Below are 16,632 nucleotides of genomic sequence, written 5' to 3' on the forward strand. Positions count from 1 at the left end.
TGTCGGTCGGTCTGTTCACTGAGGCTATGTTTAGACGGAAACAATCTGGAGAGAAAACACAAAAGTTGCGTTGCATTCTCACTTTTTATTCCGCATATAGACGAGAGTTTTGGGGGGGAAATCTGCGTGCATATGGTGACGCAAAAGTGTGTGAAGTTCGATGTAGTATGCACGCCAGGCGGCTAGGTGGCACTGCCACACAACACCGCCAAGGCCGCGCGATTACGTAGAACCTTCTTTCTACTTCTCTCCTTAGTAGCACAAAACCAAAACATGTCGACCGGCACAGTCGACCGTTATAAGCCACAGCACAGCACCCACGGGAGCACTGCCAATATCCTGAGCTTCGCAGCCCTTCAGCCGCTGCTTGAGAGCGAGAGGCAGCAGGCAGAGGAGGGTGACTGCTGGCCGCTGGCCGCTGGCCGCTGGCCGCTGCCCGCTGGCCGCTGCCCGCTGGCCGCTGCCCTCTGGCCGCTGCCCGCTGCCCGCTACCCGCCTCCCTCTGGCCGCTGCCCGCTGGCCGCTGGTCGCTGGCCGCTGCCCGCTGGCCGCTGGCCGCTGCCCGCTGCCCGCTGCCCGCTGGCCGCTGCCCGCTGGCCGCTGCCCTCTGCCACTCACTCTCTCTCTTTCTCTTCATCCGTAATGTTATAGCCTACTCTGGCTCAAATGAATAGCCTACATATAGTCATCGAACTATAACAACCTTATCCACATTGTCGAAATCATTTAAATATTGAGCCATTACATGGAAAATATTTTAGATAACAGGAGCCTACAGTTTCTGTAGCCTACTCCATAACAACAGACTACCTGGACACCTTTTTCTTGTCTCTCTCCACACCGCTGTCTTCAGAGTTTTACGTTTTTACCCTTTAGACGGTAACGCGACGGTGGAGCGTTTTTAAGATTTCCACTCTGGAGGGTGGTTTCACTTTTTTGCGTATTAAAGCCCCAAAAACGCCGTCACCGTATAAACGAAAGGCACATCTGATAAAATACTTTCTCGTTTTCACCCGCGAGCGTCATCGTGTAAACAGGGCCTGACAGGACTGATGTGGAGACAACATGACTCAGCTCTTTTATTCTCTAACTACAGCTACAGTTTTTTACGATTGCTATGACAATTTTTTCAATACTTTTAACAGCTTTCCTAAACTCTTAACACAGTTAGCACAACATCTGTCTGTGAAGGCTATACAATTAACACATTTATTGTTGCTTTGACACAAAATACATACAGTTAACACACATTTAAAATGCTTGAACATCTTTTATACACAAGCTCAACCAAGACCAAAACAACGTCTTTTTACCACCAAATTCACAAATGCTTTCACTCTGTATGTCAGAACAGATAACATCATGTTATAAACCTAACTTATAGGCTAAAGTCAAAGTGAACAGCTGTTCACAAATAAACACAAATATATCCCCTGGCTGATTTAGTGTGGAAGAGGAACAATAAAGATGGACACAAAGAAAATAAGAAAAATTCCTGCACGAGGGAGAGGAAGACGAGTACCAGGACAATTCTGTCTCTGTTTTCTTATTTTCATAGACCTTACCTTCTATAAATCTACTCTGAGATGGGTCATTCATTTTCTGTATTGAATTTCTGCAGCAAAAGAAACAAAATGCATTAATTTACTAAACCCAACAAAACAAAAATGTAGAGAGGCTTCAAGAGAAACTGCAGTCCAAAACACAATCTATGGTCAATACAATATACTATTGTTATTGTATAAGTTTAATTTCACATTACTGACACATGTAAAATACTGCAGTTTCTGTAATTCCATGTGATGTTAGTGTTTTTATGACATTGTGCAGTGACTGACTAAATGTTCCTGTTGGAAGAGAACATGTGTTAGTGTTTTGGAATAATTATTTGATTTTGAGACATGTTTGCATTGTTTTGGTGGACACAGTGTATTGTGTTAGTATATTATTGTATTTTGGAAATCAGAGTTTAGTTTTTAATGTGTGATTTTGAGCATGAAATTAACTGTTTTGCCAATTGTGTGTTGTAGGTGTGTTGGGCCCTAAAGTGTTTAGGAAAGTTGTTAAAAGTATTGACGAAATTGTTATAGCGATCGTAAAAAACTGTAATATGGAACTGGGTCACTATGAGCTGGCACTCCTCCAACAGGAAGTAGAGTCCAATCCTAATCAGGACCCTCTACAGTTAGAGGAGGTGTAGACCACACTCTCAGCAATCATTTGGTGCAACAGTGGCGAGAACAAACTTCTGACGTCTAAATTCCTGCATTCAGATATATTAGTATGCACGAATTTAAGTTATAAAATGTTGTAGGTTTCCACAGGATGAAGCCGTAGCTCGACGCTCTTCTAAATCTCCTCGTCTTAATCCACATTAAAACATCCAGGAACAGCTCACCTGTGTCAGAGATTTCTCTCCAGGCGGAGAGTGACCCTCTTCTTCATCAACTCTTCTTCATCAACTCTTCTTCATCAACTCTTCTTCATCATCTCTTCTGACTGTTTGAAGAAACTGTAAGTTGCTGTTTGATACTTTAACAACATGTTAGTCTTTGGTCTCTTCAGGGTTAGTTTCTGGCTCTGTAAAGTTAAATATAATGTTTCTACTTCACTTCTTATTTCCTGAGAAAGTTTGGACGACTCTTGTGTTGAAGATTAATCTCCATGTTGGTGATTTACTGGAATCAAACAACTCTAATTTTTCTGCTAAAAGGGTGTGTGTGTGTGTGTGTGTGTGTGTGTGTGTGTTCTTGTTTAACTGTAATCGTGGGGTCCAAAAACTGGGAATACAGTATACTTGTGGGGTCCGGACAGCTTTGTGGGGCCAAAATGCTGGACCCCCAAGGTTAAAGGTCTGTTTGAGGGTTAAGACTTGGTTTTAGGATTAGGGTTAGAATTAGGTTATGGTTAGGGTTAGGGTAAGGGTTAAGGTTAGGCATTTAGTAGTGATGGTTAAGGTTAGGGTAAGGGGCTAGGGAATGCATTACGTCAAAGACGGGTCCCCACAAAGATAGTGTAACGCACTGTGTGTGTGTGTGTGTGTGTGTGTGTGTGTGTGTGTGACAACACACCTCTAATGTTTCTGCTCAAAGGTTCAAGGTTCAGCTTTATTGTCATTATACAACACAACTGTCCAATGAAATGCAGTCATCATTTCCAGCTGCTCTGATCAAGATCAGTTACCAGCCGGGCTGCCTCTGTGGACTTTGGGCTAAAATATCCGAAAAAAAAGTCAAAAATTGTCAAAAATTATTCCAAAAAGGTTACGAAAACTCTGAAAAAAGCAACAAAAATATATAAAAAAGCAGCAAAAATATCTGAACACGTGACAAAAACCTTAAAAAAGGAACAAAACCTTCTAAAAAGCGCCCCATAAATCCTGCCTATGTGTACGTAGTTTTCTCTCCACGTTAGTTATCTGGACATTAGGGCTCAACCATGTGGGGAAAATATCTAATTGTGATTTTTCTGCCAAGTTAGTCTTTGGTCTCTTCAGGGTTAGTTTGTGGCTCTGTGATGTTAAATATAATGTTTCTACTTCACTTCTTATTTCCTGAGAACGTGTGAAGGACTCTTGTGTTGAAGATCAGAAAGCTGTCAGCAGCAGTTAGTGTCGGTCGGTCTGTTCACTGAGGCTGTTTAGACGGAAACCATCTGGAGAGAAAACGCAAAAGTTGCGTTGCATTCTCACTTTTTATTCCGCATTTAGACGAGAGTTTTGGGGGGAAAATCTGCGTGCATATGGTGACGCAAAAGTGTGTGAAAGTCGATGTAGTATGCACGCCAGGCGGCTAGGTGGCACTGCTACACAACACCGCCAAGGCCGCGCGATTACGTAGAACCTTCTTTCTACTTCTCTCCTTAGTAGCACAAAACCAAAACATGTCGACCGGCACAGTCGACCGTTATAAGCCACAGCACAGCACCCACGGGAGCACTACCAATATCCTGAGCCTCGCAGCCCTTCAGCCGCTGCTTGAGAGAGAGAGGCAGCGGGCAGAGGAGGGTGACTGCTGGCCGCTGCCCTCTTGCTGCTGGCCGCTGGCTGCTGGCCGCTGGCCGCTGCCCTCTTGCTGCTCGCCACTGGCCGCTGCCCTCTTGCTGCTGGCCGCTGGCCGCTGCCCTCTTGCTGCTGGCCGCTGGCCGCTGCCCGCTGGCCGCTGCCACTCACTCTCTCTCTTTCTCTTCATCCGTAACGTTGTAGCCTACTCTGGCTCAAATGAATAGCCTACATATGGTCATCGAACTATAACAACCTTATCCACGTTGTCGAAATCATTTAAATATTGAGCCATTACATTGAAAATATTTTAGATAACAGGAGCCTACAGTTTCTGTATCCTACTCCATAACAACAGACTACCTGGACGCCTTTTTCTCGTCTCTCTGCACACCGCTGTCTTCAGACTTTTGTGTTTTTACCCTTTAGACGGTAACGTGATGGTGGAGCGTTTTTAAGATTTCCACTCTGGAGGGTGGTTGCACTTTTTTGCGTTTTAAAGCCCCAAAAACGCCGTCGCCGTATAAACGAAAGGCACATCTGATAAAATACTTTCTCGTTTTCACCCGCGAGCATCATCGTGTAAACAGGGCCTGACAGGACTGATGTGGAGACAACATGTCTCAGCTCTTTTATTCTCTCACTAAATCAACCACAGTTTTTTACGATTGCTATGACAATTTTTTCAATACTTTTAACAGCTTTCCTAAACTCTTAACACAGTTAGCACAACATCTGTCTGTGAAGGCTATACAATTAACATATTTATTGTTGCTTTGACACAAAATACATACAGTTAACACACATTTAAAATACTTGAACTTCTTTTACAAACAAGCTCAACCAAGACCAAAACAATGTCTTTTTACCACCAAATTCACAAATGCTTTCACTCTGTATGTCAGAACAGATAACATCATGTTCTAAGCCTAACTTATAGGCTAAAGTCAAAGTGAACAGCTGTTCACAAATAAACACAAATATATCCCCTGGCTGATTTTGTGTGGAAGAGGAACAATAAAGATGGACACAAAGAAAATAAGAAAAATTCCTGCACGAGGGAGAGGAAGACGAGTACCAGGACTATTCTGTCTCTGTTTTCTTATTTTCATAGACCTTACCTTCTATAAATCTACTCTGAGATGGGTCATTCATTTTCTGTATTGAATTTCTGCAGCACAAGATACAAAATGCATTAATTTACTAAACCCAACAAAACAAAAATGTAGAGAGGCTTCAAGAGAAACTGCAGTCCAAAACACAATCTATGATCAATACAATATACTATTGTTATTGTATAAGTTTAATTTCACATTACTGACACATGTAAAATACTGCAGTTTCTGTAATTCCATGTGATGTTAGTGTTTTTATGACATTGTGCAGTGACTGACTAAATGTTCCTGTTGGAAGAGAACATGTGTTAGTGTTTTGGAATAATTATTTGATTTTGAGACATGTTTGCATTGTTTTGGTGGACACAGTGTATTGTGTTAGTGAATTATTGTATTTTGGAAATCAGAGTTTAGTTTTTAATGTGTGATTTTGAGCATGAAATTAACTGTTTTGCCAATTGTGTGTTGTAGGTGTGTTGGGCCCTAAAGTGTTTAGGAAAGTTGTTAAAAGTATTGACGAAATTGTTATAGCGATCGTAAAAAACTGTAATATGGAACTGCGTCACTATGAGCTGGCACTCCTCCAACAGGAAGTAGAGTCCAATCCTAATCAGGACCCTCTACAGTTAGAGGAGGTGTAGACCACACTCTCAGCAATCATTTGGTGCAACAGTGGCGAGAACAAACTTCTGACGTCTAAATTCCTGCATTCAGATATATTAGTATGCACGAATTTAAGTTATAAAATGTTGTAGGTTTCTACAGGATGAAGCCGTAGCTCGACGCTCTTCTAAATCTCCTCGTCTTAATCCACATTAAAAAATCCAGGAACAGCTCACCTGTGTCAGAGATTTCTCTCCAGGAGGAGAGTGACCCTCTTCTTCATCAACTCTTCTTCATCAACTCTTCTTCATCAACTCTTCTTCATCAGCTCTTCTTCATCAACTCTTCTTCATCAACTCTTCTGACTGTTTGAAGAAACTGTAAGTTGCTGTTTGATACTTTAACAACACGTTAGTCTTTGGTCTCTTCAGGGTTAGTTTCTGGCTCTGTAAAGTTAAATATAATGTTTCTACTTCACTTCTTATTTCCTGAGAAAGTTTGGACGACTCTTCTGTTGAAGATTAATCTCCATGTTGGTGATTTACTGCAATCAAACAACTCTAATGTTTCTGCTAAAAGGGTGTGTGTGTGTGTGTGTGTGTGTGTGTGTGTGTGTGTGTGTGTGTGTGTGTGTGTGTTCTTGTTTAACTGTAATCGTGGGGTCCAAAAACTGGGAATACAGTATACTTGTGGGGTCCGGACAGCTTTGTGGGGCCAAAATGCTGGACCCCTCAACTTTAAAGGTCTATTTGAGGGTTAAGACTTGGTTTAAGGATTAGGGTTAGAATTAGGTTATGGTTAGGGTGAGGGTAAGGGTTAAGGTTAGGCATTTAGTTGTGATGGTTAAGGTTAGGGTAAGGGGCTCGGGAATGCATTATGTCAATGACGGGTCCCCACAAAGATAGTGAAACGCACTGTGTGTGTGTGTGTGTGTGTGTGTGTGTGTGTGTGTGTGTGTGTGTGTGTGTGTGTGTGTGAGACACAACACACTTCTAATGTTTCTGCTCAGAGGTTCAAGGTTCAAGGTTCGGCTTTATTGTCATTATACAACACAACTGTCCAATGAAATGTAATCATCATTTACAGCTGCTCCGATCAAGATCAGTTACCAGCTGGGCTGCCTCTGTGGACTTTGGGCTAAAATATCAGAATAAAAGTAAAAAATTGTCAAAAAATATTCAAAAAATGTGACGAAAACTCTGAAAAAAGCAACAAAAATATAGAAAAAAGCAGCAAAAATCTCTGAAAACGTGACAAAAACCTTAAAAAAAGGAACAAAAACTTCTAAAAAAGCCCCATAAATCCTGCCTATGTGTACGTAGTTTTCTCTCCACGTTAGTTATCTGGGCATTAGGGCTCAACCATGTGGGGAAACAATCTAATTGTGATGTTTCTGCCCAGTTAGTCTTTGGTCTCTTCAGGGTTAGTTTGTGGCTCTGTGATGTTAAATATAATGTTTCTACTTCTCTTCTTATTTCCTGAGAACGTGTGAAGGACTCTTGTGTTGAAGATCAGAAAGCTGTCAGCAGCAGTTAGTGTCGGTCGGTCTGTTCACTGAGGCTATGTTTAGACGGAAACGATCTGGAGAGAAAACGCAAAAGTTGCGTTGCATTCTCACTTTTTATTCCACATTTAGATGAGAGTTTTGGGGGGGAAATCTGCGTGCATATGGTGACGCAAAAGTGTGTGAAAGTTGATGTAGTATGCACGCCAGGCGGCTAGGTGGCACTGCCACACAACACCGCCAAGGCCGCGCGATTACGTAGAACCTTCTTTCTACTTCTCTCCTTAGTAGCACAAAACCAAAACATGTTGACCGGCACAGTCGACCGTTATAAGCCACAGCACAGCACCCACGGGAGCACTACCAGTATCCTGAGCCTCGCAGCCCTTCAGCCGCTGCTTGAGAGCGAGAGGCAGCGGGCAGAGGAGGGTGACTGCTGGACGCTGGCTGCTGCCCGCTGGCCGCTGGCCGCTGGCCGCTGGCCGCTGGCCGCTGGCCGCTGGCCGCTGCTTGAGAGCGAGAGGCAGCGGGCAGAGGAGGGTGACTGCTGGCCGCTGGCCGCTGCCCTTTGGCCACTGGCCGCTGCCCGCTGCCCGCTGCCCGCTGGCCGCTGGCCGCTGCCCGCTGCCACTCACTCTCTCTCTTTCTCTTCATCCGTAATGTTGTAGCCTACTCTGGCTCAAATGAATAGCCTACATATGGTCATCGAACTATAACAACCTTATCCACATTGTCGAAATCATTTAAATATTGAGCCATTACATTGAAAATATTTTAGATAACAGGAGCCTACAGTTTCTGTAGCCTACTCCATAACAACAGACTACCTGGATGCCTTTTTCTCGTCTCTCTCCACACCGCTGTCTTCAGACTTTTCTGTTTTTACCCTTTAGACGGTAACGCGATGGTGGAGCAGTTTTAAGATTTCCACACCTGGCGGAGAGTGACCCTCTTCTTCATCAACTCTTCTGACTGTGTGTAACTGTAAGTTGCTGTTTGATACGTTAGTCTTTGGTCTCTTCAGGGTTAGTTTCTGGCTCTGTAAAGTTAAATATAATGTTTCTACTTCACTTCTTATTTCCTGAGAAAGTTTGGACGACTCTTGTGTTGAAGATAAATCTCCATGTTGTAACATGAACTACTACAGAGGAGGTTTTAAATACTTTGCCAGGTGTTTATACGTCTGTCTGTCACAACCGTGAGGCTGCAGTCAGGAAACTTTACAGCTGTGTAGCTGAGATCTAAATGAAGGCCGAGTTGAAGATGGGGGGGTCTGAGCAAGGGGGAAGGAAGTAGGAGGGGAGGAAGTAAGGAAGGGCCAACTTTAAGCCCCTGGCCTGATTTGGCTGGTGTGAATCCATCATAAGATGGCCTCTACTTATTTCCTTTCTCCTGCTGTCAGAGAACAAACTGTCGTCTCCACCAGCGTAAAGTCAGACACAACAGGACTCTACTGTTTCCTCTGGGACCTTTCAGAATAAAATGTAGAGACCTAAATACCTCTGTTACTGTTGTAGTGATGGGTGGAGGAAGAGGAGAAGTGTCTTCATGTCATTATTTTACAGTCTACACAGGACAGAAAGGTTAGATTGATTGTCATAATGGAGTCTTGTCTCCATTAGAGGACAGAAAGATTACATTAGTCCTGGAGTCTTTCCAATGTTCCTGTTCTCCCAGAAAGATAATGAATGACAGAGCAGGATGAGCAGAGAGCAGAAATCATTCAGTGAAGAGATTCAGACTTTATTTCCTGCTTGATAGCTTCTAGTTTCTCCAGCAGCTTCTGTTACTGGAGATTAAAAAGTGGTCTTCCTCTCTTTCTAACAGGACCCATCAGAGACCAGACCCTGCTGAACCTGAACCTGAACCTGAACCCAGCTGTGTGTCCATGAAGAGTAACCGGTCCATGGAGCCACCGCTACTTTAATAAAAGACCTGTAAGGGAGAGGAGAATAGAAATGGAGGAGAGGCTACCTGAAATGGAGGAGAGAGGATTGATGGAGAGACTTGAATGGCAGAAGGAGAGAATTGCAATGGAAAGGGAAATTGAAATGTTAAGAAGAAGATTGAGGTGAGTTGTGAACATCCAGCAAACTGGAACGAGTCTCATTGGATGTAACTACGTCCCGTCTGGGTTGTTTTTTGTAATTTTGTGGAAAGAAATTATTGTAGTTGATGACTGAAATGAGAATATTTTTGTAAAATGATTTCCTGTCTTACTCAAAATATCTTTCTGTTTAGACAACATTTTGAAATATTATATTTAGATTTTAAATTCTGATTTCAAAAGATATTTTCATAGAGTTTTGGACAGAAAGTAAAGCATTATTGGCATTTAATTGTTAATAATTAGGCCTACAGACATATTCATATTAATATTATATTTTATGCACGGAGACTTTAACTGAACATGTGACCCTGAATAAATGTGTTTTTCTATCAGGACCCAGCAGAGACCAGAGTCTCCTGAACCTGGACCTGAACCTGGACTTGAACCTGAACCTGAACCTGAACCCAGCTGTATGTCCTTTGAGAGCGACTGGTCAAATGATGGACGCTATATTAACTTTAAAGGTCAACAACTTTCTGCTGAAAAGAGGTGAGCTGTTAATATTATAATATTACTGAATCATGTTTTAACTTTTATGTATCCAGAGAAGTTTTTGGAGTTTATTTTCAGCATCTTTCTTCTTCACATATATTTATATTCTCACATATGAAAGTTGTCCAGTTAAACCAGTCTTCAACTCTTGACTTTAGGTAAATATTGGATCTGGTTTGGTCCAATATATTCTCTGGTGTTTTAGCTTTTTAACCCAGTTTTTTGTGTAGTTTAATGAACTTCTCTGTGTGAATCTTTTTTTAGTTGCTGCTTGTATCTCCAGCAGTTTTTGTTTCTGAATAATAAAAAGAGAATTTCTATCCCTGTTGGTCTTCCTCTCTGTGTAACAGGATCCATCACAGACCAGACTCTGCTGAACCTGAACCCAGCTGTGTGTCCTTCAAGAGTGACCAGTCACATGATCGCTTTATTGACTTTAAAGGTCAACAACCCTCTGCTGAAAAGAGGTAAGCTGTTGTTTCAACTGTTATGTATCCAGAGACGTTTTGAAATTTATTTTCAGCGTCTTTCTTCTTCACATATATTTATATTCATATTTATATATATATAGTCTTCAACTGTAGTTCTCAATTTAACATTGGTCCTGGTTTGGTCCAATATCATCTGGTGTTTTAGCCCCATTAAAAAGCATTTTAAATCTCCCATAGCCATAGGGTAGGATAAAAATCATGAATGGCAAAATTCTTCCCAAATGTTCTGCTCCAACTGGGAATACCAGGGGGATGGTTGGGATGTGTGCCCCTCAGAGTGCCCCTTCCAGGGTAACTTCATCTGCACATCCCCCCTGGAGAACCAGCGACCCTTGGTAAGTGTTTGTGTCACCTGGGTCAGGATAATATTTACCATGAGAAGACTTCTGCCATTTGAGTCTGGACACCTTCAGGCCAGTTCTCAGTGAGTGGGTTCATGACCAGACCCCCCCCCCCCCCTTGGCCAGGCCAGTGTGTGTGTGTGTGTCTGTGTGTGTGTGTGTGTGTGTGTGTGTGTCTCTGTGTCTGTGTCTGAGAGAGAGTTTGTGTAAATGTAAGCAAGCACTGATCATTTTAGGGGTGAAAAAAGGGTATCTTTTGAAGGATGCATTTCATGTTTTTATTCAAGCACCTCTTCAAAGACACATGAAATGCATCCTTCAAAAGATGCCCTTTTTTCACCCCTAAAATGGTCAGTGCTTGCTTACATTTACACAAACTCTCTCTCACACAATGACACGCACACACACACACACACACACACACACACACACACACAAACACACACGGCTCCATAATATAACTGGCATAAATACAATAATTTTATGCCTACAAAGGGAAAATGGTTGATTCTGGTGGAATACAGTAAAAATATCAAATATCACCACTTTTGTTCAAAATGAAATGCTATGTAAAAAATACTAATGCAATCAAATCCGTTTTTTTGCTAATCTTTGACATATCCAAGACTCTAATCTCCACCAAAGCTCCATCTCCATATTATTAATTATATGGAGAAAAAAAATCATTTTTTGAGTTTTTTTTTAATATATAATGAAATTCTTCAAATAAATAAACTTGCATTAAAAGGGTTAAAATCCTGAAAATGATTGAATGTTTGGTAGTTTTGAGAAAGGTAGAAGATGTTTAAGCAGAAAACAATATTGATATGATGATTTAATAGCAGTGTTTGTGTGCGTGTACATTTTTGCCACAAAGGTGTCCAGAGGGTACAAAATGAATCAATCAAGTATAAAAAAACATGCAAGAGTGAAAAACACTGGATTTAAAAATTTTGACCAAAAAGAAAGGTTCTGACAAAATGTCATGCCATAACCAGTAACACAGAAAAAATTATCACAAAATGAAAAAAAATGCCTGAAGAGGGCATGAAGGTTAATTCTTAGTTCTTTCTGTTGATTCACAGTGGGATCAGCAGCACCACCAACACTTTCATGTCAGGGGAAACCATCTGATTCAATGTTGTAATGAACACTTTAAGTCACAGGAAATTACCTTGTGTTTGTCTCTGTGTGGACAGACATGATGTGAGCTAATTCTTCCTGATTCCTCCACAGAGTGGACCAGGAGAGCTCAGAGGTTCCCAGTGGTCAGTCTGCCCAGCAGCATCAAACACACCTGGACTCCATATTTATGGTCTGTACATGTACAACAACTACTTTTACATCTATTCTCTTCACAATCATCTCCATGCTGCACTTTTCAGACCAGTGGATTGTCAGTCTGTCCAACAAGTATCTGATGTTTGCTTCCATGATTTCGTTTGATTGTGTCATTCATATAATCTTCTGTTCCAGCTGCTGGAGGAGAACATCGTCACTTTTGTGAAGATCGAGCTGAAGAAGATCCAGAAGGTTCTGAATCCAGATTACCCAGAATGCTCAGAGAGTCAGAGGGAGGATGAGGATGAAGAGCAGAGGAGCAGCAGAGAGGCATTTCTGAAGATCACACTGCACTATCTGAGGAGAATGAAGCAGGACGAGCTGGCTGACCGTCTGCAGAGCAGTAAGAGGATTTCTCTAAAGATTTAGCTTGCTGGACTAATGGGACGTTTACTAATGTCTCCAGAGAAGGGTTAAAGTATGTTCCTGTTTTCTTTACAAAATTACTTAATAAGCTTTTTTGTTATGTATTCATTCAGGAAGTTCTGCTGGAGTGTGTAAACGTAAACTAAAGACTAACCTAAACAAGAAGTTCCAGTGTGTGTTTGAGGGGATTGCTAAAGCAGGAAACCAAACCCGTCTGAATCAGATGTTCACAGAGATCTACATCATGGAGGGAGGGACTGCAGAGGTCAATGATGAACATGAGGTCAGACAGATTGAAACAGCTTCCAGAAAACCAATCAGACCAGAAACAACAATCAGAAGAAAAGACATCTTTAAAGCCACACCTGGAAGAGATGAACCAGTCAGAACAGTGATGACTAAGGGAGTGGCTGGCATCGGGAAAACAGTCTTAACACAGAAGTTCACTCTGGACTGGGCTGAAGGCAAAGCCAACCAGGACATCCAGTTCATATTTCCTTTCACTTTCAGAGAGCTGAATGTGCTGAAAGAGAAAAAGTACAGCTTGGTGGAACTTGTTGATCACTTCTTCAGTGAAACCAAAGAAGTAGGAATCTGCAGGTTTGAAGAGTTCCAGGTTGTGTTCATCTTTGACGGTCTGGATGAGTGTCGACTTCCTCTGGACTTCCACAACGCTGAGGTCCTGACTGATGTTACAGAGTCCACTTCAGTGGGTGTGCTGCTGACAAACCTCATCAGAGGGAATCTGCTTCCCTCTGCTCGCCTCTGGATAACCACACGACCTGCAGCAGCCAATCAGATCCCTGCTGAGTGTGTTGACATGGTGACAGAGGTCAGAGGGTTCACTGACCAACAGAAGGAGGAGTACTTCAGGAAGAGATACAGAGACAAGAAGCAGGAAAGCAGAATCATCTCCCACATCAAGACATCACGAAGCCTCCACATCATGTGCCACATCCCAGTCTTCTGCTGGATCACTGCTACAGTTCTGGAGGACGTGTTGAAGACCAGAGAGGGAGGAGAGCTGCCCAAGACCCTTACTGAGATGTACATCCACTTCCTGGTGGTTCAGTCCAAACTGAAGAACATCAAATATGGTGGAGGAGCTGGGACCGATTCAAACTGGAATGAAGAGACAAAGAAGATGATTTGGTCTCTGGGAAAACTGGCTTTTGAGCAGCTGCAGAAAGGCAACCTGATCTTCTATGAATCAGACCTGACGGAGTGTGGCATCGATATCAGATCAGCCTCAGTGTACTCAGGAGTGTTCACACAGATCTTTAAAGAGGAGAGTGGACTGTACCAGGACAAGGTGTTCTGCTTCATCCATCTGAGTGTTCAGGAGTTTCTGGCTGCTCTTCATGTCCATCTGACATTTATCAACTCTGGAGTCAACCTGCTGTCAGAAGAACAAACAACATCGTCTGAAACATGGCCTGAAGTGTTCAGAGACAAATCAACATGTTTCTACCAGAGTGCTGTGGACAAGGCCTTACAGAGTCCAAATGGACACCTGGACTTGTTCCTCCGCTTCCTCCTGGGTCTTTCTCTGCAGACCAATCAGAATCTCCTACGAGGCCTGATGACACAGACAGGAAGTAGCTCAGAGACCAATCAGGAGACAGTTGAGTACATCAAGACAAAGATCAGTGAGAATCTGTCTGCAGAGAGAAGCATCAATCTGTTCCACTGTCTGAATGAACTGGATGATCGTTCTCTAGTGGAGGAGATCCAGCAGTCCCTGAGTTCAGGAAGTCTCTCCACAGATGAACTGTCTCCTGCTCAGTGGTCAGCTCTGGTCTTCATCTTACTGTCATCAGAAAACAATCTGGACGTGTTTGACCTTAAGAAATACTCCGCTTCAGATGAGGCTCTTCTGAGTCTGATGCCAGTGATCAAAGCCTCCAACAAAGCTCTGTAAGTGGGATTTATTAATCAATAAATACTCTGCTATCTTTGAACAGGAGTTAAATATAAATAACTTGTGTCCTTCCTGTTGTCTCTCCAGACTGAGTGGCTGTAACCTGTCAGAGAGAAGCTGTGAAGCTCTGTCCTCAGTTCTCAGCTCCCAGTCCTCTAGTCTGAGAGAGCTGGACCTGAGTAACAATGACCTGCAGGATTCAGGAGTGAAGCTGATCTCTGTTGGACTGAAGAGTCCACACTGCACACTGGAGACTCTCAGGTCAGATCAAGAACAATAATCTTTGAAAAAAAAAACAGTATTGCAAAAAAAATACTTTGGAAACATTCAAACATTGTGAATGTTTCCAAAGTATTTTATTCGGATTTAGAATCACTTGTTAATTTTGATTTATATGGAGGACTTAGTTTTGATGAATGGTTGGAAGAGGGTGAGAAGTGAATCATTGGATGAAACAACATTTTTAAACTCTGGAGTTAACTGTTACTGGAATAATTTGGATAACATCAGCTGTTTGAATAACATCAGTTGTGCCACTGACGCGTCAATAATGAATTTCGCGGACGTATAGTAGCAAAAAAAAAAAGTTTATTAGATATTTAGTTATAACTAGATAAAGTTAGCCAAGCAGCTCTGTGTTTATATGTGTGGTAGTTATTACGTTTTGGAAAATTCCACGATCTCTACCATTACAAAGCTAACGTTAGCTTAAGATGACTGGCTGACTAACGTTTAACAGGGAGGGACTACAAATGATTTCTGTTGCTTTTCTTTATTTTTAGAGTTAATTGCCCCACAATATGAATACAGTTTGATTATAATTTTTATTTAATTGGTAACCGTTAATCGCTTTATTACACGAGAGGGTTTGATTTAACGTCATATCACTTCAGTCATGCTTAGTCGCTTCACTGTCGTGCCAATAATGACGTTAAATCAAACCCTTTCGTGTAATATTGCTTAATTCTGTCACGATTAATTATCATGTTTCAGACTTGTTTAGAGTAGAGCAGCAGATATTTAAACATGCTGAGAAGGGATTTCATATACGGTATCACCAAAAGTCCAGACTCAACATACAAACACAATCGTTATTCGTCTTCTTATATGACATTTCTCTAAACTTTAAGCTTTATTAAATTTAAACCACCCTTCTCATGTCAGGATTTTAAATTTAGCAATTTGGAAATCTTTGAATGTTTCCAAAGCATTTTCTTCTCATTTATAATATGTCGTAAATGACAAAGTATGAACTATGGCTATGGCATTTTTTTTAAATCGTATGTGAATTTGTATACTGGACGTCTTTTTATTCCTCATTCAGTCACAATTAGTTATCATGTTTCCAACTTGTTTAGAAAATGGATTTTATATTCTTTAACACCAAAAGTCAGGAGACTCTCAGGTCAGGATTCATTAACCCATTCAACTGATGACCATTTAACTTTAGTTGATGAAACAGCTGCTTTGTGTCTGTTGATACGATAAACTTGGGCAGTAGTTATTAATTATATAATTATTAATTTCTAGACTCAGAGTTACTTTCCATGAGGATTTTTCATTGTTTACTTTTGTTGATAAATAATTAAATATAACAGTTGATTTTAAAGGTGCATTCTAAATCTGGACCAAAATATACCTGGACAACAAACAAACATAAAACTAACACATGGCTCCACGTGTTGACAGAGGGTTCCTGTGTGTTGTTCTGTGTGTGTTTGCAGTCTGTCAGGCTGTCTGATCTCAGAGGAAGGCTGTTCTTCTCTGGTCTTAGCTCTGAGCTCCAACCCCTCCCATCTGAGAGAGTTGGACCTGAGCTACAATCATCCAGGACACTCAGTGAAGCTACTGTCAGCGGGACTGGAGGATCCAAGCTGGAGACTGAACAATCTCAGGTACAAACACTGATGAATATAAAAAGGAGATATTTGTGTAGGAAGTTTTAAAGGAGAACATATCAAGGAACTAAAATAATAACTCCCTCTTGTTAATAATTGATGTAGTTTGGACACATCTCTGTATGTTAACGGAACTGTCCGTGGTTCAGTTTCAACTCGACAGACAGGTCCAGGACAGGTTTAGCCTAGCTTAGCACAAATCAATGTGCTTTCTACGCTGTGAGAAGTGTGGATGAATCATTACTCTTTCAGCAGACTCGTTAGCTAGAGGTTTAAAATGTCAGTTCCCGGTGCTCCATGGCTCATGTGATTGATCAGAGACGTACACTGACGTCCAGACCAATTATTTCTCTAAGTTCCTCTTGTACTGGGAGTGTACCGGTCCTAAGTTCAAAAAGTCCCTCAAAACGCTTTTCCTAGTCCCTGCGGTGCAAACACAATATATACTGT

At 41.7% G+C, this 16,632-nt stretch overlaps 1 protein-coding gene across 1 annotated transcript in view; it reads left to right on the forward strand.

Moving 5' to 3' along the window:
• The window catches only part of LOC118495113 (NACHT, LRR and PYD domains-containing protein 3-like), a 45,254-nt gene that overhangs the window by 7,288 nt on the left and 21,334 nt on the right, over nt 1-16,632 (forward strand). The window contains exons 2-8 of the mRNA XM_036001540.1: nt 9,050-9,293; nt 9,666-9,821; nt 10,175-10,291; nt 11,893-11,971; nt 12,133-12,340; nt 12,477-14,280; nt 14,372-14,545. Coding sequence (XP_035857433.1) covers nt 9,181-9,293; nt 9,666-9,821; nt 10,175-10,291; nt 11,893-11,971; nt 12,133-12,340; nt 12,477-14,280; nt 14,372-14,545 — 2,651 coding nt within the window. The 5' untranslated portion in view covers nt 9,050-9,180. The remainder of the gene's footprint in view (nt 1-9,049; nt 9,294-9,665; nt 9,822-10,174; nt 10,292-11,892; nt 11,972-12,132; nt 12,341-12,476; nt 14,281-14,371; nt 14,546-16,632) is intronic.

Source organism: Sander lucioperca, chromosome 5 (assembly GCF_008315115.2).
Source record: "Sander lucioperca isolate FBNREF2018 chromosome 5, SLUC_FBN_1.2, whole genome shotgun sequence".
Lineage (NCBI taxonomy): Eukaryota > Metazoa > Chordata > Actinopteri > Perciformes > Percidae > Sander > Sander lucioperca.